This window comes from Salvelinus alpinus, chromosome 5 (assembly GCF_045679555.1).
Source record: "Salvelinus alpinus chromosome 5, SLU_Salpinus.1, whole genome shotgun sequence".
NCBI classification, from domain to species: Eukaryota; Metazoa; Chordata; class Actinopteri; order Salmoniformes; family Salmonidae; genus Salvelinus; species Salvelinus alpinus.
The window spans coordinates 54,267,863-54,292,518 of NC_092090.1; the positions used below are offsets into that span (position 1 = coordinate 54,267,863).

Here is a 24,656-nt window from a genome sequence, read left to right on the forward strand (position 1 = left end):
AAAAAAGTTATTTAGCCTGTCTGGGAGCAAGACATCCTGGTCCGCGACGGGGCTGGTTTTCTTTTTGTAATCCGTGATTGACTGTAGACCCTGCCACATACCACTTGTGTCTGAGCTGTTGAATTGCGACTCTACTTTGTCTCTATACTGAGACTTAGCTTATTTGATTGCCTTGCGGAGAGAATAGCTACACTGTTTGTATTCGGTCATGTTTCCGGTCACCTTGCCCTGGTTAAAAGCAGTGGTTCGCGCTTTCAGTTTCACGCGAATGCTGCCATCAATCCACGGTTTCTGGTTTGGGAATGTTTTAATCATTGCTGTGGGTACGACATCGTCAATGCACTTTCTAATGAACTCGCTCACCGAATCAGCGTATTCGTCAATGTTGTTGTTGGACGCAATGCGGAACATATCCCAATCCACGTGATCGAAGCAGTCTTGAAGCGTGGAATCAGATTGGTTGGACCAGCGTTGAACAGACCTGAGCGCGGGAGCTTGCTGTTTTAGTTTCTGTTTGTAGGCTGGAAGCAACAAAATGGAGTCGTGGTCAGCTTTTCCGAAAGGAGGGCGGGGGAGGGCCTTATATGCGTCGCGGAAGTTAGTATAACAATGATCCAAGGTTTTACCAGCCCTGGTAGCACAATCGATATGCTAATAGAATTTAGGGAGTTTTGTTTTCAGATTAGCCTTGTTAAAATCCCCAGCTACGATGAATGCAGCCTCAGGGTGTGTGGTTTCCAGTTTACAAAGAGTCAGATAAATTTCTTTCAGTGCCATCGATGTGTCTGCTTGGGGGGGAATATATACGGCTGTGATTATAATCGAAGAGAATTCCCTTGGTAGATAATGCGGTGGACATTTGATTGTGAGGAATTCTAAATCTGGTGAACAGAATGACTTGAGTTCCTGTATGTTGTTATGATCACACCACGTCTCGTTGATCATAAGGCATACACCCCCGCCCCTCTTCTTACCAGAAAGATGTTTGTTTCTGTCGGCGCGATGCGTGAAGAAACCAGCTGGCTGCACCGACTCCGTTAGCGTCTCTCGAGTGAGCCATGTTTCCGTGAAGCAAAGAACGTTACAATCCCTGATGTCTCTCTGGAATGTTACCCTTGCTCGGATTTCATCAACCTTATTGTCAAGAGACTGGACATTGGCGAGTAGTATGCTAGGGGGTGGAGCGCGATGTGCCTGTCTCCGAAGCCTGACCAGGAGACCGCTTCGTTTGCCCCTTTTACGGCGTCGTTGTTTAGGGTCACCGGCTGGGATCAGATCCATTGTATTGGGTGGAAGGCAAAACACAGGATCCGCTTCGGGAGAGTCATATTCCTGGTTGTAACGATGGTGAGTTGACGTTGCTCTTATATTCAGTAGTTCCTCCCGACTGTATGTAATGAAACCTAAGATTACCTGGGGTACCAATGTAAGGAATAACACATAAAAAAACAAAATACTGCATAGTTTCCTAGGAGGCGGCCATCTCGGTCGGCGCCGGAAGTATTGAAACTTGTTATATTCGGAAGAAGTAAAGTACTTTAAGAATATGTTTTTGTTTCAGTCTCCTCCATCTCCACTAACTGAAATTAATTGTATGGATTTTTTCCCCAAATAATAATGTAAAATTAACATCTGTACAGAAAGACTCATGTGAAGGCAAAATTACAGAGGAGGAACTTCTTGATTCAATTAAAGTCTTTAAGGCTGGGAAAACTGCAGGGCTGGATGGCATACCAGTGGAAGTATACCAAACTTTTTTTGATATACTCAGAGGACCATTATTAGCATGTTTTAACCACTCCTATATAAATGGTAGATCAGATTCGCAACAAGAAGGTCTGATATCATTATTTCTGAAACAGGACCCAAGTGGTATATATAAAGGTCCAGTCCATTAAAAAAATTGGAGACCTCTTACACAGGGTTTCGCCTGCCATATCAGTTCTGTTATACTCACAGACATTATTCTAACAGTTTTAGAAACATTTGAGTGTTTTCTATCCAAATTTACCAATTATATGCACATCCTAGCCTCTGGGCCTGAGTAACAGGCAATTTACTTTGGGCACACTTTTCAGTCGGACGTCAAAATACTGCCCCCTAGCCCAAAGAGGTTTTAAGACACTAACAGCTTACAGACGGTAGGCAATTAAGGTCACAGTTATGAAAACTTAGGACACTAAAGAGGCCTTTCTACTGACTCTGAAAAACACAAAAAGAAAGATGCCCAGGGTACCTGCTCAACTGCGTGAAGGTGCCTTAGGCATGCTGCAAGGAGGCATGAGGACTGCAGATTTGGCCAGGGCAATAAATTGCAGTGTCCGTACTGTGAGACGCCTAAGACAGTGCTACAGAGAGACAGGACGGACAGCTGATCGTCCTCGCAGTGGCAGACCACGTGTAACAACACCTGCACAGGATCGGTACATCCGAACACCTGCGGGACAGGTACAGGATGGCAACAACAACTGCCCGAGTTACACCAGGAACACTCCATCAGTGCTCAGACTGCTTGTAGGCCTGTTGTGAGGCAGGTCCTCACCAGACATTACCGGCAACAACGTCGCCTATGGACACAAACCCACCGTATCTGGACCAGACAGGACTGGCAAAAGTGCTCTAAACTGATGAGTCGCGGTTTTGTTTCAGCAGGGGTGATGGTCGGATTCGCGTTTATCGTCGAAAGAATGAGTGTTACACCGAGGCCTGTACTCTGGAGCGGGATCGATTTTCAGGTGGAAGGTGGGCTGGGGCGGTGTGTCACAGCATCATCTGACTGAGCTTGTTGTCATTGCAGGCAATCTCATCCTGACATAACCCTCCAGCATGACAATGCTACTAGCCATATTGCTCATTCTGTGCATGGTTTCCTGCAAGACAGGGATGTCAGTGTTCTGCCATGGCCAGCTATGAGCCCAGATCTGTTGGATCGGAGGGTGAGGGCTAGGGCCATCCCCCCCCCCCCAGAAATGTCCGGGAACTTGCAGGTGCCTTGGTGGAACAGTGGGTTAACATCTCACAGCAAGAACTGGCAAGTTTGGTGCAGTCCCTGAGAAGATGACGCACTGCAGTACTTAATGCAGCTGGTGGTCACACCAGATACTGACTGTTACTTTTGATTTTGACCCCCCCTCCCCCTTTGTTCAGGGACACATTAATTCCGTTTCTGTTTGTCACATGTCTGTGGAACTTGTTCAGTTTATGTCTGTTGAATCTTATGTTCATACAAATATTTACACGTTAAGTTTGCTGAAAATTAACACAGTTGACAGTGAGAGGACGTTTCTTTTTTTGCTGAGTTAGTTGGCTACCTATAGCTACTGAAACAGATGTCGTTTTGCTTTGTTTTTGGGGAAGATCATTGTTTGCATCCATGAGCTAGCAAGCTTTTTTTTAATGACCAGCACTGTAGGTGCGCGAGACAACTTTACCAACATCATAGCATACGTATCGATGAATCGTTGGGACATATAAAATACGAGCGTTAGTGTAATCAATGTGTAATAACTACGTAAAAAAATGTATGAACGAGTTAAATTGTGACATGTCGTCATATTCAGGTCCTGATTGGTCAAAAAGCTTATTTGACACATCAAATAGTGTTATTTACATATATTTTTTGACACGCAAAGACCCAAACGGCGTTCCATAGAAATCCTGGTTGAGAATGAAACGACTGAACAAATGAACAACCAAACAGCACAGCAAGTAAGTGAAAGAAATAGCTTTTAATTGTTTGCTAACTTTTTTTTTGTGACCTTTTTTTAACTTGTCAAGTCAGTTAACTTCTTGACGCACGGATCCCTTTAGCGGGATCATTTTCGTAAACAACCGCTGAATTGCAGAGCGCCAAATAAAATAAATATTTATAATCATGAAATCACAAGTGAAATATACCAAAACACAGTTTAGCTTGTTGTTAATCCACCTATCGTGTCAGATTTAGGAAAATATGCTTTACAGCGAAAGCAATCCAAGCGTTTGTGAGTTTATCAATCACTAGACAAAACAGTAAGAACAGCTAGCCTCAAATTAGCTTGGTCAGAAAAGCAATAAAATTAATCGCTTACCTTTGATAATCTTCGGATGTTTGCGCTCACGAGACTCCCAGTTACACAATAAATGTTATTTTTGTTTGATAAAGATTAGTCTTGCGCGTTATGTTCAGAAAACCACAGGCTCGTTCCGGTCCTGAAAGGCAGACAAATTCCAAAAAGTATCCGTAATGTTCGTAGAAACATGTCAAACGTTTTTTTATAATCAATCCTCAGGTTGTTTTTAACAAACATAATCGATATTTCAACCGGACGGTAACCTATTCAATACTACAGAGAAAGAAAATGTCGAGCTACATCTCTCTCGCGCAGGAACTAATCAAAGGATACCTGACGCGTTTTGAAAAATCTCGCTCATTTTTCAAAATAAAAGCTTGAAACTATGTATAAAGCCTGGTCACAGCCTGAGGAAGCCATTGGAGAAGGAATCTGGTTGATACCCCTTTAAATGGAGGGGCAGGCAACGGAACAGGGATTTTTCCAATAAAAGGCACTTCCGAGTTGGATTTCCTCAGGTTTTCGCCTGCAAAATCAGTTCTGTTATACTCACAGACAATATTTTGGCAGTTTTGGAAACTTTGGAGTTTTCTATCCTAATCTGTCAATTATGATATAATATGCATATCTGGACCTGAGAAATAGTCAGTTTACCTTGGGAACGTTATTTTTCCAAACATAAAAATTCTGTCCCCTAGCTGAAAGAAAATTCTTATTTACATTCCCGGCCTACCCTACCAAACCCGGACGACGCTGGGCCAATTGTGCGCCGCCCTATGGGATTCCCAATCACGGCTGGATGTGATACAGCCTGGATTCGAACCAGGGACTAGTGATGCCTCATGCTCAGATGCAGTGCCTTAGACCGCTGCGTCCGTGTGTGTTAGTAAACTATTTAACTGTACTAGAATGCTTAAGGCCGCTAACATTTTTAATGTCGGTTATCGTTACGGTCTTTTTTTTTTGCAAGGAAAATATTGGATATCGGCCAAAAATGTAATATCTGTGCATCACTACTTTTATAGTGCATTATAATATAGGGAATAGGGTGCCATTTGGAACACATAGCTGCCAACTGTCCTTAGCATTCAAGATGCTCACAGATCAATCGGCACAGTCTGTATACTAACGCTGTTTTCCTCGGCAGTGTCCAGAAAGAGACCATTCCTGTCCTTTTGTCTGGTCAAGACGCTGTCGTGCGCTCTCAAACAGGATCGGGTAGGATGCATTTCCAGCTCTTTATGCTTCCTTTTGATGTTTGACTGCATATTATTTTTATATATTCCACATACAGTGCATTTGGAAAGTATTCAGATCCTTTGACTATTTCCAAATTTTCTTATATTACTGCCTTATTCTAAAATGGATTAAATACATATTTTCCCTCATCAATCCATACACAACCCCATAAAGATTTTTTGAAATTTTTGCAAATGTAAACATAAGTATTCATACTCTGCTATGAGACTCGAAATTGAGCTCTGGTGCGTACTGTTTCCACTCATCGTCCTGGTTGTTTCTATAACCTCATCGGAATCCACCTGTTGTAAATTCAATTGATTGGACATGATTTGGAAAGGCACACACCTGTCTATATAAGGTCCCACAGTTGAGCGAAAACAGAAGCTATGAGATTGAGTGAATTGTCTTTTAGAGCTCCAAGACAGGATTGTGTTGAGGCACAGATCTGGGGAAGCGTATCAAAAAATGTCTGCAGCATTGATGGTCCCCAAGAACATTGGCCTCTATCATTCTTAAATGGAAGAAGTTTGGAACCACCAAGACTTGGTTCACCATAAGCACACAGCCAAGACAACGCAGGAGTGGCTCCGGGACAGGTCTCTGAACGTTCTTGAGTGGCCCAGCCGGAGCCCGGACTTCTCTGGAGAAACCTGAAAATAGCTGTGCAATGACGCTCCGAATCCAACCTGACAGAGCTTGAGAGGCTCTGCAGAGAAGAATGGGAGAAACTCCCCAAATACAGTTGTTCCAAGCTTGTAGTGTCATACCCAAGAAGAGATGAAGCTGTAATCGCTGCCAAAGGTGCTTCAACAAAGTCCTGAGTAATGGGTTTGAATACTTATGTAAATGTGATATTTCAGTTTATTTTTGTAATACATTTGCAAACATTTCTAAACATGTTTTTGCATTGTCACTATGGGGTATTGTGTGTAGATTGAGGGGGGGGGGGAAACAATTGAATCCATTTTAGATTACGTCCGTAACGTAACAATGTGGAAATTAAGTCAAGAGGCCTGAATACTTTCGGAGTACGCTGTTCTTTTCCTGTAGAGCCTAATTACTATACGAGTTGTTTGGGGAATGGGAGAATGTTTTCTTCTATATACATTGTACAGATTTAATCATTTAGCAACGTTGTTTGGAGAGGATACAGATGCTTTTTATTTTTTAGAGCTTTGTGTGAGTAATAGTCCTAAAGTGAAATGTTTTCCTTTTTGTACTGGAATGTCTAGGTAAAACTCTTGCCTACGGGATACCGCTTGTTCAGTCTTTACAAGCAGTGGAACCAAAAATTAAGGCAAGTACACTGATTTGTTTATTAAAATTAATTTAAAAAAGGTCAACATATTATTTTCATATCCAGGGAACCGCTTTAATGTCAGAGAATGACCAGCTCATTGCCTAAGAAGTGTGATCATAGTGTGATCATGTGCATGTAGGGTGTACATATACATACATGCATGCATACAGTTGAAGCCGGAAGTTTACGTACACTTAGGTTGGCGTCATTAAAACTTGTTTTTCAACCACTCGACAAATTTCTTGTTAACAAACTATAGTTTTGGCAAGTCGGTTAGGACATCTACTTTGTGCATGACAAGTCATTTTTCCAACAATTGTTTACAGACAGATTATGTCACTTATAATTCAATGTATCACAATTCCAGTGGGTCAGAAGTTTTCATACACCAAGTTAACAGTGCCTTTAAACAGCTTGGAAAATTGCAGAAAATGATGTCATGGCTTTAGAAGCTTCTGATAGGCTAAATGACATCATTTGAGTCAATTGGAGGTGTACCTGTGGATGTATTTCAAGGCCTACCTTCAAGCTCAGTGCCTCTTTGCTTGACATCATGGGGAAATCAAAAGAAATCAGCCAAGACCTCAGAAAATAAATTCTAGACCTCCATGTCTGGTTCATCCTTGGGAGCAATTTCCAAATGCCTGAAGGTACCACGTTCATCTGTACAAACAATAGTACGCAAGTATAAACACCATGGGACCATGCAGCCGTCATACCGCTCAGGAATGAGACGCGTTCTGTTTCCTAGAGATTAACGTGCTTTGGTGCGAAAAGTGCAAATCAATCACAGAACAACAGCAAAGGACCTTGTGAAGATGCTCGAGGAAACGGGTACAAAAGTATCTATATCCACAGCAAAATGAGTCCTATATCGACATAACCTGAAAAGCAGCTCAGCAATTAAGAAGCCACTGCTCCAAAACCGGCATAAAAAAGCCAGACTACGGTTTGCAACTGCACATGGGAACAAAGATCGTACTTTTTGGAGAAATGTCCTCTGGTCTGAGGAAAGAAAAATCTAACTGTTTGGCCATAATGACCATTGTTATGTTTGGAGGGAAAAGTGGGAGGCTTGCAAGCCGAAGAACATCCCAACCGTGAAGCACGTGGTGGCATTATCATGTTGTGGGTGTGCTTTGCTGCATGAGGGATTGGTGCACTTCACAAAATAGAGAGATATATGTATTTAAGTCTATATTATAAGGTTAACGAAATCAGGAGGGAATGAGAAGGATGTCCAAGTAATCCTTCATCTTGGATTTCTGGAAAAGTTTCCAGAGTTGATACCCTATATCCGTGTGTCTAAACCTTCTGCATATCCTTTTTCCAGAGAGGGGATGGGCCTCTTGCTGTCATTGTGGTCCCCACCAGAGAGGTATGCCCAGATCATTTTCTCTTTTCTCTGTCCCACTTGTTGTTCATCTTTACTTTTCTAACCTGCCTAACTTCTCACCTGGGTGCATGTGTTATACAATTACAATAAGCATACACACAATGGATGTTGAGTTTGAGTCGTAACCACTTTGATTTCTTCTTGATTTTTGTTCCCCCTCAGCTGGCCCAGCAGAGCTTTCAGATCTTCCAGAAGCTCCTCAAGGTACAGTAAGGTTGTGCCCCAAATGACACCCTATTCCTTTTCTAGCCCCAAATGACACCCTATTCCTTTTCTAGCCCCAAATGACACCCTATTCCCTTTCTAGGGCACTTCTTTTGATAATTTGTCTTAGGGCTCTGGTCAGAGTATAGCACTATATAGGGAATAGGGGTGCCTTTTGGGATGCATCCCTAGTTTCTCTGCCCAGCAAAGCACTACAGCCACAGTCAGCCAGCAAAGCATTGGAATGTGATGGGCTCTTTTCCCCTGGCTGTCTGCTTATTGTACTGTATCTTCATTCCCATCCCTCTCCTCTTGCCAGCCTTTCACGTGGATCGTGCCTGGAGTCCTGATGGGGGGAGAGAAGAGGAAGGCAGAGAAAGCCAGGTTTTTTTCCACCATTGATTGACTTTGGGTAGCATATTTGTTTGAAGGGGGAAGCTTTCACTATAGTTGGTGTCAGTGTATCCAACCTAGGCTGTGTGTGCGCGCTTACAATCCTATCTGTGTTTAGGCTGCGTAAAGGGATTAACATTCTGATCACCACGCCGGGCCGACTGGTGGACCACATCAAGAACACTCTGAGCATAGCCTTCAGCGCTGTCCGGTGGCTTATCCTGGACGAGGCTGACCGGTACACACACACACACACACACACACACACTCTTTGACCTATATTTTAGGGCTTAAGGCCCTCAGTTGTTGGCATTTCCTTCTTCCTGCCAACACTACATTGTGTATCTGGCTTTGCTTTATGGTGAATGAGTGGTTCTGTGTTTGTCGGGGTGTAGGATTCTGGACCTGGGCTTTGAGAAGGACCTGACAGTGATCCTCAATTCCTTGAATGCCACTGGACCTCCCAGGCAGAACGTGCTCCTGTCTGCTACTCTCACAGATGGTAAGCTGCCCAAGTGTCCTGTTTGTTAGGCCGCAAATGGAAAAAAATGGGGGAGGAACTGCATTTGACATTTTAGTCATTTAGCAGACTATCTTATCCAGAACGACTATCAGTAGTGCGTGCATACGTTTTTCATACTGGTCACTCGTGGGAATCGAGCCCACAACCCTGGCGTTGCAAGTGCCATGCTCTACCAACTGAGCCACACGGAATCATCATCATTACTTTGGGTGTAATCATTAGTGCACACTAACGTTTTGCAACAAAAAAATAATAATAATAATCTTGGACAAGTTCATGTTAGTCCCTCCCTAATATGGTCTGTTTGGTCCCAGGTAACTGGGACTGCGGGCCACAGGCCAATCAGATCGGTCTCTGTGTGACAGCTGCTATATCAGCTCTCTTGTGGACCAATAGAACATACACTTCCCTCAATATATATTTAGACAGTAAAGCTAACATTTTATATTTGTCTCAATACTTTAGCATTTTAGATTTGAGATCAAATTAGGCAACAATACAGAATGTCATATTTTTATTTTAGGGTATTTTCATACATATCTGTTTCACTGTTTAGAAATTAAAGCACTATATCTAGTGCCCCCAATTGAAGGAGTAAGTATTTGGACAGATTCACTTATAGTGTATTAAAGCAGTCAAAAGTTTAGCATTTGGTCCCTTATTTCTTGCACTCAATGACCCAAGCCCAGCTCAGTTAATCCCTACCATTGTGTTGCTGAGTAGTCATAATACTTCAGCAAATGTACATTATACCAGCGGCGTTGGTAGACACAATGTGAGTAACCTAATTTATGTCCATCTAACTGCATGCCTGAATGCCTCTGCTGATCCTACAGCGATTGAATGCAGTAATCATGTGCAGATGAACCAGAGTTATACTGTTAGCACTGAGGTGGTGTGGCCTAGTAGGAAGTCCCTATGTGTGCAGCTCCCCCTGCACTAACGTAAATAACATGAGCATGTCTACAGTGCATTTGGAAAGTATTCAGACCCCTTGACTTTTTCCACATTTTGTTACATTACAGCCTTATTCTACAATTGAGGAAAAATACCATTTCAAACTTGTTAAGGATAGGGGGCAGTATTTGGAATTTTGCAGGACTGAGGTGGCCAAAGTAAACTGCTTGTTACTCAGGCCCAGAAGCTAGGATATGCATGGTAGTATTGGATAGAAAACACTCTACAGTTTCTTAAACTGTTAAAATAATGTATGTGAGTATAACAGAACTGATTTGGCAGGCGAAAACCCGAGGACCAATTTTTTTTCTGTTGACCTGCCAGCCAATTCCAAGCTTAAGCTAATGAAACCAAAGACTTCCGCCTCCCAAATTGCAGTTCCTATTTCTTCCACTAGATGTCAACAGTCTTTATACATGGTTTCAGGCTTGTATTTTGAAAAACCAACGAGGAATAGTTGTTTATCCTCAGGAAGTCCCATGGCAAAACTAATCTCATTGCGCGCGTGACCGAGGGAGCACGCTGCGTTCTTTTCCTTTCCTATTGAAAATAGTTCGCTCCGTATGAAATATCGTTTATTTAGATATTAGAGTACCTAATAATGAATTAGAAACGTCGTTTCATTTGTTTGGATAAACTTTACTGGTAACTTTTGGAACTCCTATGTCTGCATTCTGAACGGGTCGATTACTGAACTCAATGACGCCTACTAAACGGACTATTTGGGATATAAATAAGGAATTTATCGAACAAAACGACCATGCATTGTGTTCCTGGGACTCTTGTGATTGTGATCAGAGGAAGATCTTCAAAGGTAAGTCACTTATTTTATTGCTATTTGGGATTTTGTGATGCCTGTGCTTGTTTGGATAATATGCTGTTGTGGGGCGCTGACCTCAGATAATCGAATGCTGTGCTTTCGCCGTAAAGCCTTTTTGAAGGCGGTTAGATTGCCAAGATTCTAAGCTAAAGAATCATGTCTGACACTTGTGTCGTGTCTTTGACTATGCCAGATTGATTGCTATGACATGCTATTCTATAAAATAATTTCTCCGTAATTAATATTACCTGATTGAACTAATCATGTAAATATTAATTAACTAGAGAGGGACACCACGAAAGAATATTTATAGAGCTGTTATCTTTCGAATAAACTCTTAAAGATTTAGTAACATTTTACTAAATAGCAGTCACATTAATCGTCATTTTATTCAGTCCTTGATTATCTGCAAGAATCCTGGCTAACAAGTTGAATCAGCAATACAAAATTGGGTTTAATTATTTATTTACTAAATACCTAACTAATCACACAGAATCACACATATACAATTAAATCATAACTTGATCACAAATTACGTCATACAGAAACGTCCCTAGCGGGCGGAATAGATATGACAGCTTGTTACACAAAGGAAAGGGGCTGAGTCTTAGTGAAAGAGCGGGAGACAGGGACATAGGCGAGCTGTGCTGTCGTAAATACAGTATCTGATGCATTCTAAATTACCGCCCATTTGAAAAAGAAAATGCAATACATATTTACTCTGAGCTGCGCTTCAGTAGGTTGGTGGTAGATGGAAGACCGTATCGCCAACCCGAGTCCTCTGTCCTTTGGAGAATGTCTCTGGTAGTCACGGGATACGTTGTAGTAACGTTGTGTGTGGAAGACGGGATACTCGGACTGTCCTTCCTAACCTGCGTTTGTAGCAGCTGTTGCCAACTCAACGGCTAGGAGATATCACTTCTGTAGTGAACACGAGTTCAAAGTTCATACCATTCACAATCAAAGTCCATGCTGATGTTGGCCTAGTTCTGTAGTTATTGTCTGAACCATTCTGACACAGGACCGTCATCCTGGTGTACCTGGAACAGGAAGTTATATTCTTGTCACTGGCTTTATATAGTGGAGGTAGAGGGGTGTGTCTGAAAAGTTTATAACCCATGCCTCTTCACAGGGGTGGGCCACTGGTTGAGCTGAGGAAAACTTATGAAAGCACAGATCTCTCATTTGGAAGCTAAATTTACATTTAATCTCTTCACAAATAATCTCATATTCAAACATTTCAATTAAACCACAATTCCATGTGAATTCGATACCTCTGACATTTATACTTTCCACAGTAGAGTTTGTCATTCTATCATTGATGAGAATGTGTCAGAGGGCAACCGAACTGACATAATATACCTTAAGTACCACCGCATATGTTCAGTTGGTTGGATTATCAGAATATAGTTCATTTCCCCCAACTTCTGATGTTACCCAGAATCTCTATGTTAACCCATGGGTTTCCTTATGTCACATCAGTTATAGTGGGGAGAGAGAAAAAGGGGGAAAGAGGTATTTATGACTGTCGTAAACCTACCCCCAACCCAACGTCATGACACTTGTATTATCATGAAGGTTTAATATTACGTTTTCTGTATTTTGAATTTGGTGCTCTGCAATTTCACTGGATGTTGTCGAGGTGGGTCGCTAGCGGGACCCCTGCGCCAGAAAGGTTAATCAATCTACACACAATACCCCATAATGACAAAGCGGAAACAAGTTTTTATACGTTGTTGCAAATGTATTAAAAATAAGGTGTAGGTTCAGGCTGAGGCTCAGAATTAGAAGAATAGTCATCCGAGATGTCATGATTAATTTCTTCCTCATCTAAGTCAAATTTTACGAATGTATACATAAAAAACATTGATCACATTTACACAAGTAATCAGTCCCTTTACTCAGTACTTTGTTGAAACACCTTTGGCAGCGATTACAGCCTCTTCTTCTTGGGTATGACGCTACAAGCTTGGCACACCTGTATTTTGGTAGTTTCTCCCATTGTTCTCTGCAGACCCACTCAAGCTCTGTCAGGTTGGAAGGGGAGCGTGGCTGCACAGCTGTTTTCAGGTCTCTCCAGAGATGTTTGATCAGGGTCTGGCTGGGCCACTCAAGGACATAGAGACCTGTCCCGAAGCCACTCCTGCGTTGCCTTGTCTGTGTGCTTAGTTAGGGTCGTTGTCCTGTTGGAAGGTGAACCTTTGCCCCAGTCTGAGATCCTGAGTGCTCTGGAGCAGGTTTTCATCAAGTATCTCTCTAATTTGCTCTGTTAATCTTTTCCTCGATCCTGACTAGTCTTCCAGTCCCTGCCTCTGAAAAACATCCCCACAGCATGATGCTGCCACCACCATGCTTCACCGTAGGGATGGTGTCAGGTTACGTCCAGATGTGATGCTTGGCATTCAGACCAAAGAGTTCAATAGCTGGTTTCATCAGACCAGACAGTCTTGTTTCTCATTGTGTGAGTCCTTTAGGTGCCTTCTGACATATTCCTAGTGGTCTGTCATGTGCCTTATACTGAGGAGTGGCTTCCGTCTGGTCACTCTACCATAAAGGCCTGGTCACTCTACCATAAAGGCCTGATTGGTGGAGTGCTGCAGAGATGGTTGTCCTTCTGGAAGGTTCTGCCATCTCCACAGAGGAACTCTAGAGCTCTGTCAGTGACCATCAGGTTCTTGGTCACCTCCCCGACCAAGGCCCTTCTACCCCGATTGCTCAGTTTGGCCGGGCGGCCAGCTCTAAGACGAGTCTTGGTTGTTCCAAACTTCTCCCATTTAAGAATGATGGAGGCCACTGTGTTCTTGGGGACCTTCAATGCTGCAGACATTTTTTGGTGCCCTTCTCCAGATCTGTACCTCAACACAATCCTGTCTCGGAGCTCTACTGACAATTCCTTTGACCTCATGGCTTGGTTTTTGCTATAACATCCACTGTCTAGTGATGCACCGATATGACATTTTTGGCTGATACCGATGTCCGATAACACATTTTTTACATTTTTGCGGCCTTTCAAGCATTCTAGTACAGTTAAATAGTTAAAACGCACACGGACGAAACGCACACGGACTGCATCTCAGTGCAAGAGGCGTAACTACAGTCCCTGGTTTGAATCCAGGCTCTATCACATCTGGCTGTGATTGGGAGTCCCATAGGGCAGTGCACAATTGGCCCAGCGTCGCCGGGGTAGGCTGTCATTGTAAATAAGAATTTGTTCTTAACTGACTTGCCTAGTTAAATGAAGGTTACACACGCACCATACTGACAGAAAAATTATTTTATTGGCATTTACAGTTGAAGTCGGAAGTTTACATGCACCTTAGCCAAATACATTTAAACTCAGTTCTTCACAGTTCCTGACATCCTAGTAAAAATTCCCTGTCTTATGTCAGTTAGGATCACCACTTTATTTTATGAATGTGAAATGTCAGAATAATAGTTGCGAGTGATTTATTCTCAGCTTTTATTTCTTTCATCACATTCCCAGTTGGTCAGAAGTTTACATACACTCATTTAGTATTTGGTAGCGTTGCCTTTAAATTGTTTAACTTGGGCCAAACGTTTTGGGTGGCCTTCCACAAGCTTCCCGCAATAAGTTGGGTGAATTTTAGCCCATTCCTCCTGACAGAGCTGGTGTAACTGAGTCAGGTTTGTAGGCCTCCTTGCTCGCACACGCTTTTTCAGTTGTGCCCAAAAATGTTCTATAGGATTGAGGTCAGGGCTTTGTGATGGCCACTCCAATACCTTGCCTTTGTTGTCCTTAAGCCATTTTGCCACAATTTTGGAAGTATGCTTGTCCATTTGGAAGACCCATTTGCAACCAAGCCTTAACTTCCTGACTGATGTCTTGAGATGTTGCTTCAATATATCCACATCATTCCTCATGAAGCCATCTATTTTGTGAAGTGCACCAGTCCCTCCTGCAGCAAAGCACCCCCACCACATGATGCTGCCACCCCCGTGCTTCACAGTTGGGATGGTGTTTTTCGGCTTGCAAGCCTCCCCCTTTTCCTCCAAACATAATGATGGTCATTATGGCCAAACAGTTCTATTTTTGTTTCATCAGACCAGAGGACATTTCTCCAAAAAGTACAATCTTTGTCCCCATGTGCAGTTGCAAACCGTAGTCTGGCTTTTTTATGGCGGTTTTGGAGCAGTGGCTTCTTCCTTGCTGAGCGGCCTTTCAGGTTATGTCGATATAGTGCTCGTTTTACTGTGGATATAGATACTTTTGTACCTGTTTCCTCAGCATCTTCACAAGGTCCTTTGCCGTTGTTCTGGGATTGATTTGCACTTTTCGCACCAAAGTACGTTAATCTCTAGGAGACAGAACGCGTCTCCTTCCTGAGCGTTATGACGGCTGCGTGGTCCCATGGTGTTTATACTTGCGTACTATTGTTTGTACAGATGAATGTGGTACCTTCAGGTGTTTGGAAACTGCTCCCAAGGATGAACCACACTTGTGGAGGTCTACACAGTTTTTTTTTTTGAGGTCTTGGCTGATTTCTTTTGATTTTCCCATGATGTCAAGCAAAGAGACACTGAGTTTGAAGTTAGGCCTTGAAATACATCCACAGGTAAACTTCCAATATACTCAAATGATGTCAATTAGCCTATCAGAAGCTTCTAAAGCCATGACATCATTTTCGGGTAATTTTCCAAGTTGTTTAGAGGCACAGTCAACTTAGTGTATGTAAACTTCTGACCCACTGGAATTGTGATATAGTGAATTATAAGTGAAATAATCTGTCTGTAAACAATTGTTGGAAAAATTACTTGTCATGCACAAAGTAGATGTCCTAACCAACTTGCCAAAACTAGAGTTTATTAACGAGAAATGTGTGGAGTGGTTGAAAAACGAGTTTTAATGACTCCAATCTTAGTGCATGTAAACTTCCGACTTCAACTGTACATATTTAGGGGAGTGACAATGGACTTTGGATTGCACATTTTGTATGATATTTTACAAGACAATGTATGACACCACTAACACTGTGTGCTTGTGTGCCTGGCATAGAGATGCGTATACAGTGCCTTCAGAAAGTATTCATACCCCTTGACTTATTCCACATTTTGTTGTTACAGGCTGAATTTAAAATTTATTAAATTGAGATTGTCTCTCTGTTTATCTCACTGTTCTAATTAATGTTGTGGTGGCAGGCTTATCCCGGTTAGCTGGGATCAGCATGAAGGAGCCGGTCAGCATCCAGGTGGGAGAGAACTCGGAGGGGATCAACGATCTAACTCCGGACCCCACAACAGCCCAGGGCAAATCGGACCGCTTTGCTGTACCCGAAAGGCTGCAGCAGCACATGGTGGTGGTTCCCAGCAAACTAAGGCTGGTCTGCCTGGCAGCCTTCATCCTGTCCAAGTGCAAGGTAAGCACGGTCTGGTATTGGGTGTAGTTTTAGCGTTTCTCTCACTAATGATTGAGATTAGGCTTGGAGGATATGAAGGTGGTCTTAGATCTGTGCCTTGGAGAAACTTCTCCCCAGAATGCACAGTCCACATGCAGATAGGTTGATATTTGGGGGTTGGCTATCTTATTGTTCATGTTAAATCGGGGAGCTCAATTAGTCTTACCATTCTGGGAAACTAAGTAGGGATGTTAATCGGTTAGCTTCTGAAAATTACATTTGACCAGTCATTGCTTATTGGTCTGTAGGTTAATTTGCATAATTTAGTGGAATTGAATTGGCCCGTGTGTATTTTCGTTAGTCGTCATGCATCTTATGACACGTGCACAGCATACAGAGCCTAGTTTAAGGAGTGGAATATCCTACCACCTGTCAGACAACGCGAGATTAGATCCTTAGTGGAGTGAATCTTGCTTTTTGTAAGCCCAGTTACTGCGCAACGATTCTAAATGAAATCGCTGTTCTATTGGTTTTCATAACTTTCTTTCGTTGCCCAGAAGCCAAAGGCCCAATCTTAGTCATATTACCAACGCATTCTAGTTGTTATAGATTCCTCCTCTTTCTACGTTTCTAACAGAGATTTTCATCTGTCACATGGAACCGCTCGCACTAGGTGTGCTGTTTCAAGTGGTGTTTTCCCCCGAATTGCATTTTGGCAAATGTTTGAATGCCTTTTTTTATATATATATTTGTGTTGCTACTGCTTCATTACAGGAGTTACATGTTCAATAATTGGCTATTAAATTTTGACTGATAAGACAATACGCTTGCTTTTGTCGCATGTTTCCATTAAGCTCTTAAGGGAAACTGTCCGGTCCTTGTGTGCACGCCTAGTATCAGAGAGCAAGAGGCGAAGCGAGTGGTTTCACTCTCGCCAAAATCTGTCCATAAAAAGCCCAATGCGTTTCTATGTCGCCTGCCTTCCAGCCTTGTAACATTGTTAGGGCGGAGAAATAAGCGTCTCGTCATTATATACAGATCTCTAATAGTATTTTCTGTTGGTCACGTCGTTTACTGTTTCGATTTTTTTTTACTATTTGTTAACCGGTTAATGAAATTTTGTTATTCGGCAGCAAAAGTGACTGAAATTTGCATCCCTAAAGTAAAGGATATGCACATTGTCCCATTTTATATTATGGCTGTGTTTATCCTCTCTCACCCCTGCAGTTTGAGAAGGGTCACAAGATAATTGTGTTTGTGTCGAGTTGTGAGGCAGTGGAGTTCCTGCTGATCCTTTTCAACGCCGTGCTCTCTGGGCCAAAAGCCAAACAGCAGCCTCCGCTCAGCTTCTTCCGTCTCCACGGCAACATGAAGCAGGAGGTGAGACACTACTTTTTTAACCTACCATGTACCCATGTGACTGTTGCATGGGAGTACAGGACAGTTTCGTTATTTACATTTGTGCTACACAGGCATCACTCCCAGGGCCTTCTCTGGAACAGCAGCAGCACAGTCTTTCCAATGAAGGCTGCTTTTAGTCAGGGTCAGAGAGTGGCTATACCATGCCCTGTGTTACCACTAACCAGCTGGTGTAGTGTGGCAGTCACCAGGCCATGCCCTGTGGCTGTACCCGGGGAGGAGCTGAGGGCTAATGCCCTGCCCAGTGTTCACCCCTGTCCCAGGGCCGCTAATGACAGTCAACGGGGGCTGCCCATATGGCACCTCTGGGGGCGTGGGACTGGAGATGGGCAGTGGGCACAAGCTCTGGTTATATTAAAGCTCTGGATATTAAAGAGGAATGGGTCAGGTGGAAGTATGGACGGCAGAGGCTGTCATCGAGGCTGGATCTACGTCTCAAATGGCACCCTATTCATTTACATTTACATTTAAGTCATTTAGCAGACGCTCTTATCCAGAGCGACTTACAAATTGGTGCATTCACCTTATGATATCCAGTGGAACAACCACTTTACAATAGTGCATCTAACTCTTTTAAGGGGGGGGGGGGGGGTTAGAAGGATTACTTTATCCTATCCTAGGTATTCCTTAAAGAGGTGGGGTTTCAGGTATCTCCGGAAGGTGGTGATTGACTCCGCTGACCTGGCGTCGTGAGGGAGTTTGTTCCACCATTGGGGTGCCAGAGCAGCGAACAGTTTTGACTGGGCTGAGCGGGAACTGTACTTCCTCAGAGGTAGGGAGGCGAGCAGGCCAGAGGTGGATGAACGCAGTGCCCTTGTTTGGGTGTAGGGCCTGATCAGAGCCTGAAGGTACGGAGGTGCCGTTCCCCTCACAGCTCCGTAGGCAAGCACCATGGTCTTGTAGCGGATGCGAGCTTCAACTGGAAGCCAGTGGAGAGAGCGGAGGAGCGGGGTGACGTGAGAGAACTTGGGAAAGTTGAACACCAGACGGGCTGCGGCGTTCTGGATGAGTTGTAGGGGTTTAATGGCACAGGCAGGGAGCCCAGCCAACAGCGAGTTGCAGTAATCCAGACGGGAGATGACAAGTGCCTGGATTAGGACCTGCGCCGCTTCCTGCGTGAGGCAGGGTCGTACTCTGCGAATGTTGTAGAGCATGAACCTACAGGAACGGGTCACCGCCTTGATGTTAGTTGAGAACGACAGGGTGTTGTCCAGGATCACGCCAAGGTTCTTAGCACTCTGGGAGGAGGACACAATGGAGTTGTCAACCGTGATGGCGAGATCATGGAACGGGCAGTCCTTCCCCGGGAGGAAGAGCAGCTCCGTCTTGCCGAGGTTCAGCTTGAGGTGGTGATCCGTCATCCACACTGATATGTCTGCCAGACATGCAGAGATGCGATTCACCACCTGGTTATCAGAGGGGGGAAAGGAGAAGATTAATTGTGTGTCGTCTGCATAGCAATGATAGGAGAGACCATGTGAGGATATGACAGAGCCAAGTGACTTGGTGTATAGCGAGAATAGGAGAGGGCCTAGAACAGAGCCCTGGGGGACACCAGTGGTGAGAGCACGTGGTGCGGAGACAGATTCTCGCCACGCCACCTGGTAGGAGCGACCTGTCAGGTAGGACGCAATCCAAGCGTGGGCCGCGCCGGAGATGCCCAGCTCGGAGAGGGTGGAGAGGAGGATCTGATGGTTCACAGTATCAAAGGCAGCCGATAGGTCTAGAAGGATGAGAGCAGAGGAGAGAGAGTTAGCTTTAGCAGTGCGGAGCGCCTCCGTGACACAGAGAAGAGCAGTCTCAGTTGAATGACTAGTCTTGAAACCTGACTGATTTGGATCAAGAAGGTCATTCTGAGAGAGATAGCAGGAGAGCTGGCCAAGGACGGCACGTTCAAGAGTTTTGGAGAGAAAAGAAAGAAGGGATACTGGTCTGTAGTTGTTGACATCGGAGGGATCGAGTGTAGGTTTTTTCAGAAGGGGTGCGACTCTCGCTCTCTTGAAGACGGAAGGGACGTAGCCAGCGGTCAAGGATGAGTTGATGAGCGAGGTGAGGTAAGGGAGAAGGTCTCCGGAAATGGTCTGGAGAAGAGAGGAGGGGATAGGGTCAAGCGGGCAGGTTGTTGGGCGGCCGGCCATCACAAGACGCGAGATTTCATCTGGAGAGAGAGGGGAGAAAGAGGTCAAAGCACAGGGTAGGGCAGTGTGAGCAGAACCAGCGGTGTCGTTTGACTTAGCAAACGAGGATCGGATGTCGTCGACCTTCTTTTCAAAATGGTTGACGAAGTCATCAGCAGAGAGGGAGGAGGGGGAGGAGGATTCAGGAGGGAGGAGAAGGTGACAAAGAGCTTCCTAGGGTTAGAGGCAGATGCTTGGAATTTAGAGTGGTAGAAATTGGCTTTAGCAGCAGAGACAGAAGAGGAGAATGTAGAGAGTATTTATTCCATATATAGTGCACTGCTTTGGTCAAAAGTAGTGCACTATATTGGGGATAGGATGCCATTTGGGATTCGGAAAGAGTTATTATGGATGTGTTTGGTAATAGGAGTGCACAGGCTGGGCCCCTTACAACTGCTCCTGTGACGAGGATGGCAGGTGACACAGCTGTTATTGCACCTAAAACAGATTGTCCTCCACAAATACCCTTTATGGATTTTGGTGTTGTCTTACATGGGCAAATAATTTTTTACCTGTACAAAATTAAACAACAAACTTTATTTTTAACAGGAAAGGACAGATGTTTTCCAAGAGTTCTCTCTCTGCAAGACTGGAATTCTGCTCTGTACGGTAAGCCAGCTCAACGTTTGAGACACTGCCTGGGCCTACATGACGCCGGATATCTTCCTGCAGGTTGAGGGAAACGGTTAGATGAAATAATGACTGTCGTACCAGATCTAAATTGTGCAGCCCTGGGTCCCAGGCAGCGAGTGGCCTGAGCATCAGCCCCTGTTTGCTGGAAGGAAAATACAGAATATCCCTGCCCTGCGGGAACCAGCCCAGCTTCTCTTTCCATTAGCTTTGGCATTTTGCTAAAAAGTTCCCTAGGCAACTGAGCTTGCCATGGACTTAAACCCAGAACTGTTGCCTCTCAAAATCATTTTCACTTGATGTTGTGAAAGGTTGCATGGCCAGTTCTTGTCATCCTTCCTTACACCTCTCTCTCCCTCTGTCTCTCTGTTTCTCACTTCTCCCCCCCATCTCCTTCACTACTTGATTGATCATTCAATTAAATTGCTTAGTTCCTAGATATTTGTCCTTTGCCATTGGTTTGGACTTGCATTTCTTCAACCAGCCACTGAGGCACACCGTCCCCCGATGTCAAAAAAATATCAACAATGACAACTTCATTTTGGGGAAATGAAATGTGTGTGAATGAGAGACCCCTTAATGCTAAATGACAAGGCTGAATAAATAAGTGGTTCTAATCCGTCTGACAGGCTGGCATGGCCCAGCACTGGCCTCCATCTGTACTGGCTGGCCAGGCCAGCATCGCTACTCCACTCCTCCCCAGGCAGTCCAGTGTGCCCGGCCAATACACAGCTCATCCTGGCCCTGCCACTGGCAACCGAAGGCCCAGAGCTCCATGCAGCATCTTCCCTCTTCCTAGCACTCCAATATCAGATATTTATTTATATTATACACCACAGCAGCGCAGCAGGCCACAAACCACAATGGCCTCCCAGACCAATAAAGACAATGGCCTTTTTGAAATGTTAGCCCATTTCAAACAAACTCCTGTGCGTGCACACAGTCATCTAGCCCAACTGTGTGTGTTTGTAGGGAGAGACAGTGGTATTTGACCAGGAAAATGTACTTCTTATAGGGCCACTATAAATCTTACCTAAAAGTCAGAGGGTTGGTTTCAGGCTTGCATTGGGAGGTCCACAACATCACAATCATTATTATAACTTTTTTCTCCAGGATGTTGCAGCACGTGGACTTGACATGCCTCAGGTGACATGGATTGTACAGGTAAAATTCTAATATAAGAACATGACATTTCTGTCCATTGAGGAATTCCAAGTGAAATGTCAGATATTTGTATTTAAATTAGTAATGTGTGTGTCTGTGTGTTTCAGTACAACCCTCCAACCACTCCAGCAGAGTACGTGCACCGCGTCGGGCGAACTGCCCGTATAGGAGCTAAGGGAAGCAGCCTTCTCTTTCTCACCCCTGCTGAAATGTCCTATGTCACTTCCCTGGCAAATCACAATATCAGGTAGGTCTGTGGATGATCACTGAACATCCCTTCTCTAACCCGTGTGCCCATGTTCACAACCTTTTTATGGTTGTGTGACACATCTCCACACAGTCTGTCTGCGTCTCCAACTTTAAAGTTAGTCTTATTTGTACTTTTCTATGCTCCATCCAAGACCGTGAAACACTTTTCTCTCCCTGTACTGTTCTCATACACGTGGTCTCTATGGTTTTACTTTGCGCGCGCACACACACACACACACACTAATGCTTCATTCCCAAGCTCTGTGTAGCCCGGCTGAATCGTCTGGGCTGATCAATATCTGTGAAGGGGAGCACTGACAGCCACTGAGCAGAGCCAGCCAGAGCTGTCACCCTCTATGGTCATGTGCTCACCCTCTGCTCACAACGTCATTTACCACGAGCCACATGACAGCCTGCTGCTAGGGTGGGTGTGGGGGGGGCATTGGGCATTGCGGAACATCCCGCACCCCACGTCTATTTCTATGGGCACAAGCACTGTTCATGACACAAACTGGAAACACCCCTCTTGTTGGTGGAGAGAGTTTAGCAGGTTTAAAGCTTATTTCCTGCAATTCTACACATTTTGTTATGGGGTGCAAAGAAAATGTTTAAGCAAATTTTCATGCAATGCTGTACATTTTGCCATGTCTAATGTGTATTCATGTGATATTTGAGTGACACAAAATTACAATTGTCTATGGGCAAAAAAAACGGGGGGGAAAACCCCGTTATATGACATGGGCTGGTTGATCTGGACACTGACAAGTTATAAATAGCTCTCGCTAAGGTATGCAATGACTAACATGACAAGAGTAACTGATGATGCACTACCCAATTTCTAAATGGCACCTTGTGCATTCTACTATTACAACTTTCAAGAGTATTTTATTTAAAAAACAAAAACAAAAAAAACAATTAACATAAACTTCCTCTTTGGGGGGGGGGGGGTGACCCTCCTGCCGACTACACAGTTGGGGAACCACTGTGCTATAGGTTTATTAAAAGGGTTTAGGACGAGGGAGCAAGACATCCGGAGAGATCCAATAGAAAGTCATACTACAAAAGTCTCACTACTTTGCGTCTTTAGAACAAGCACCCGTTTGAGGCTAAATCACAATGTTTCCCCAAATGTACTTACTTGGTAGTTTTTTGAAAGCAGTCCACAGTGGAACTCAGGGTGTCTGGGGTGTATTCACTAGGAAGCAAACGTAACCATAGGGGCCTAAAAATGGAATGGACCTACATGAATTTGTCCAATAAGAAACTCTTGTTTTTCAAAATGTTTTCTGCATCAAAACGGTTTGCTACGGTTTGCACAGTGCACTAATGAATACACCCCTGTTGTCAACTGTTCCTCCAGCCTGTCCGAGATGAAGATGGAGTTGATTCTGTCAACGCTAATGCTGGACGACCGCTTCAAAGTCAGGGGAAAGTATGACGGCAAGGTGAGGGAGCAACAAGCTCAACACATTTTATACTTATATGACTATATTCAGCTTTCACCAATGTTAAAAGTGCTTTCCTTCTGGTCAGTTCAATCTACATAACTTGTGTGTGTCTGTAGAAGTCTTCCGGGGCTCTGGAGCAGGAGGTGCAGGAAAGAGCAACTGTCCTACAGACGGAGTTTGAGAACGTTGTCCATAACGATAATGACTCTGTCCAAGCAGCCAAGAGAGGTGTGTTAAATTTGTTTAAAATTTGCACACAAGAAAAGACAAAGCAATAAGATGAGAGTTTAAAGACAAAGGAAAACTGCAGGAGAGTAGAAAAAAGATGGAAAAGTATGGCACCTCCCCCTTTCCATTTTTAAAACAGAACCCTAACATTGAAGAAAAACAAATAGTTGGGAATAACACAAAGAAAAATAACAGATTTAAGCACATGGGTTAAAAAAAAAAAAATCACGTGCATATCACCATAAGTGCGTAATCAACATGCGTTACAAACCAACTTCACCCAACATTGCTGGGTTAAAAGGACAAAAAAAAATAAAAAATTATGTTTAAATGATCGTTGAAATTAGAGTGTATATAGCAGGAAAGTTTGGGTACAGAATCAAAAGAACGGCTTCCTCACTAACAGTTTGTCTTGGTGACTGGTTTAAACTCCTGTTTTGTGGTCGTCGTTTTAGTGACGTTCACGCAGCGCTTTCCTCTGTTGATTTAGCCTTGCAGTCGTTCCTACGGGCGTACACTGCCTACCCGTCCAACATGAAGCACATCTTCCATATCAAAGCCCTGCACCTGGGCCACGCCGCCAAGAGCTTCGGCCTGAGGGACGCCCCACAGGGCCTGGTCACCGCCGCTGCCAAGGGCTCCAACAAAGACAAGGGACAGGCCAAGAACAAGAGGTGAGCCTAAACACTGCGGCACTGCTAGCATTACTTAACTGTCTGTCACTTTTTTACTGTCATTCATACAGCATCTTTTTTTTTAAATGTAAAAATCTGTTTAGCATGTATGTATGTACAGTTGAAGTCGGGAAGTTTACATACACCTTAGCCAAATACATTAAACTCAGTTTTTCATAATTCCTGAATTTTAATCCCAGTAAAAATTCCCGGTTTTAGGTCAGTTAGGATCACCACTTTATTTTAAGAATGTGAAATGTCATAATAATTGCAGAGAGAAATATTTATTTCAGCTTTTATTTCTTTCATCACATTGCCAGTGGGTCAGAAGTTTACATACTCAAGTAGAATTTGGTACCATTGTCTTTAAATTGTTTGACTTGGGTCAAATGTTTCGGGTAGCCTTCCACAAGCTTCCCACAATAA

At 43.8% G+C, this 24,656-nt stretch overlaps 1 protein-coding gene across 1 annotated transcript in view; it reads left to right on the forward strand.

Moving 5' to 3' along the window:
- Window positions 1-24,656, forward strand: part of ddx31 (DEAD (Asp-Glu-Ala-Asp) box polypeptide 31) — a 63,911-nt gene that overhangs the window by 13,565 nt on the left and 25,690 nt on the right. The window contains exons 6-20 of the mRNA XM_071402337.1: window positions 5,200-5,270; window positions 6,527-6,591; window positions 7,928-7,972; window positions 8,153-8,194; window positions 8,514-8,578; window positions 8,706-8,825; window positions 8,983-9,089; window positions 16,045-16,262; window positions 17,469-17,621; window positions 20,387-20,446; window positions 21,581-21,631; window positions 21,739-21,878; window positions 23,241-23,325; window positions 23,445-23,556; window positions 24,047-24,230. Coding sequence (XP_071258438.1) covers window positions 5,200-5,270; window positions 6,527-6,591; window positions 7,928-7,972; window positions 8,153-8,194; window positions 8,514-8,578; window positions 8,706-8,825; window positions 8,983-9,089; window positions 16,045-16,262; window positions 17,469-17,621; window positions 20,387-20,446; window positions 21,581-21,631; window positions 21,739-21,878; window positions 23,241-23,325; window positions 23,445-23,556; window positions 24,047-24,230 — 1,518 coding nt within the window. The remainder of the gene's footprint in view (window positions 1-5,199; window positions 5,271-6,526; window positions 6,592-7,927; window positions 7,973-8,152; window positions 8,195-8,513; window positions 8,579-8,705; window positions 8,826-8,982; window positions 9,090-16,044; window positions 16,263-17,468; window positions 17,622-20,386; window positions 20,447-21,580; window positions 21,632-21,738; window positions 21,879-23,240; window positions 23,326-23,444; window positions 23,557-24,046; window positions 24,231-24,656) is intronic.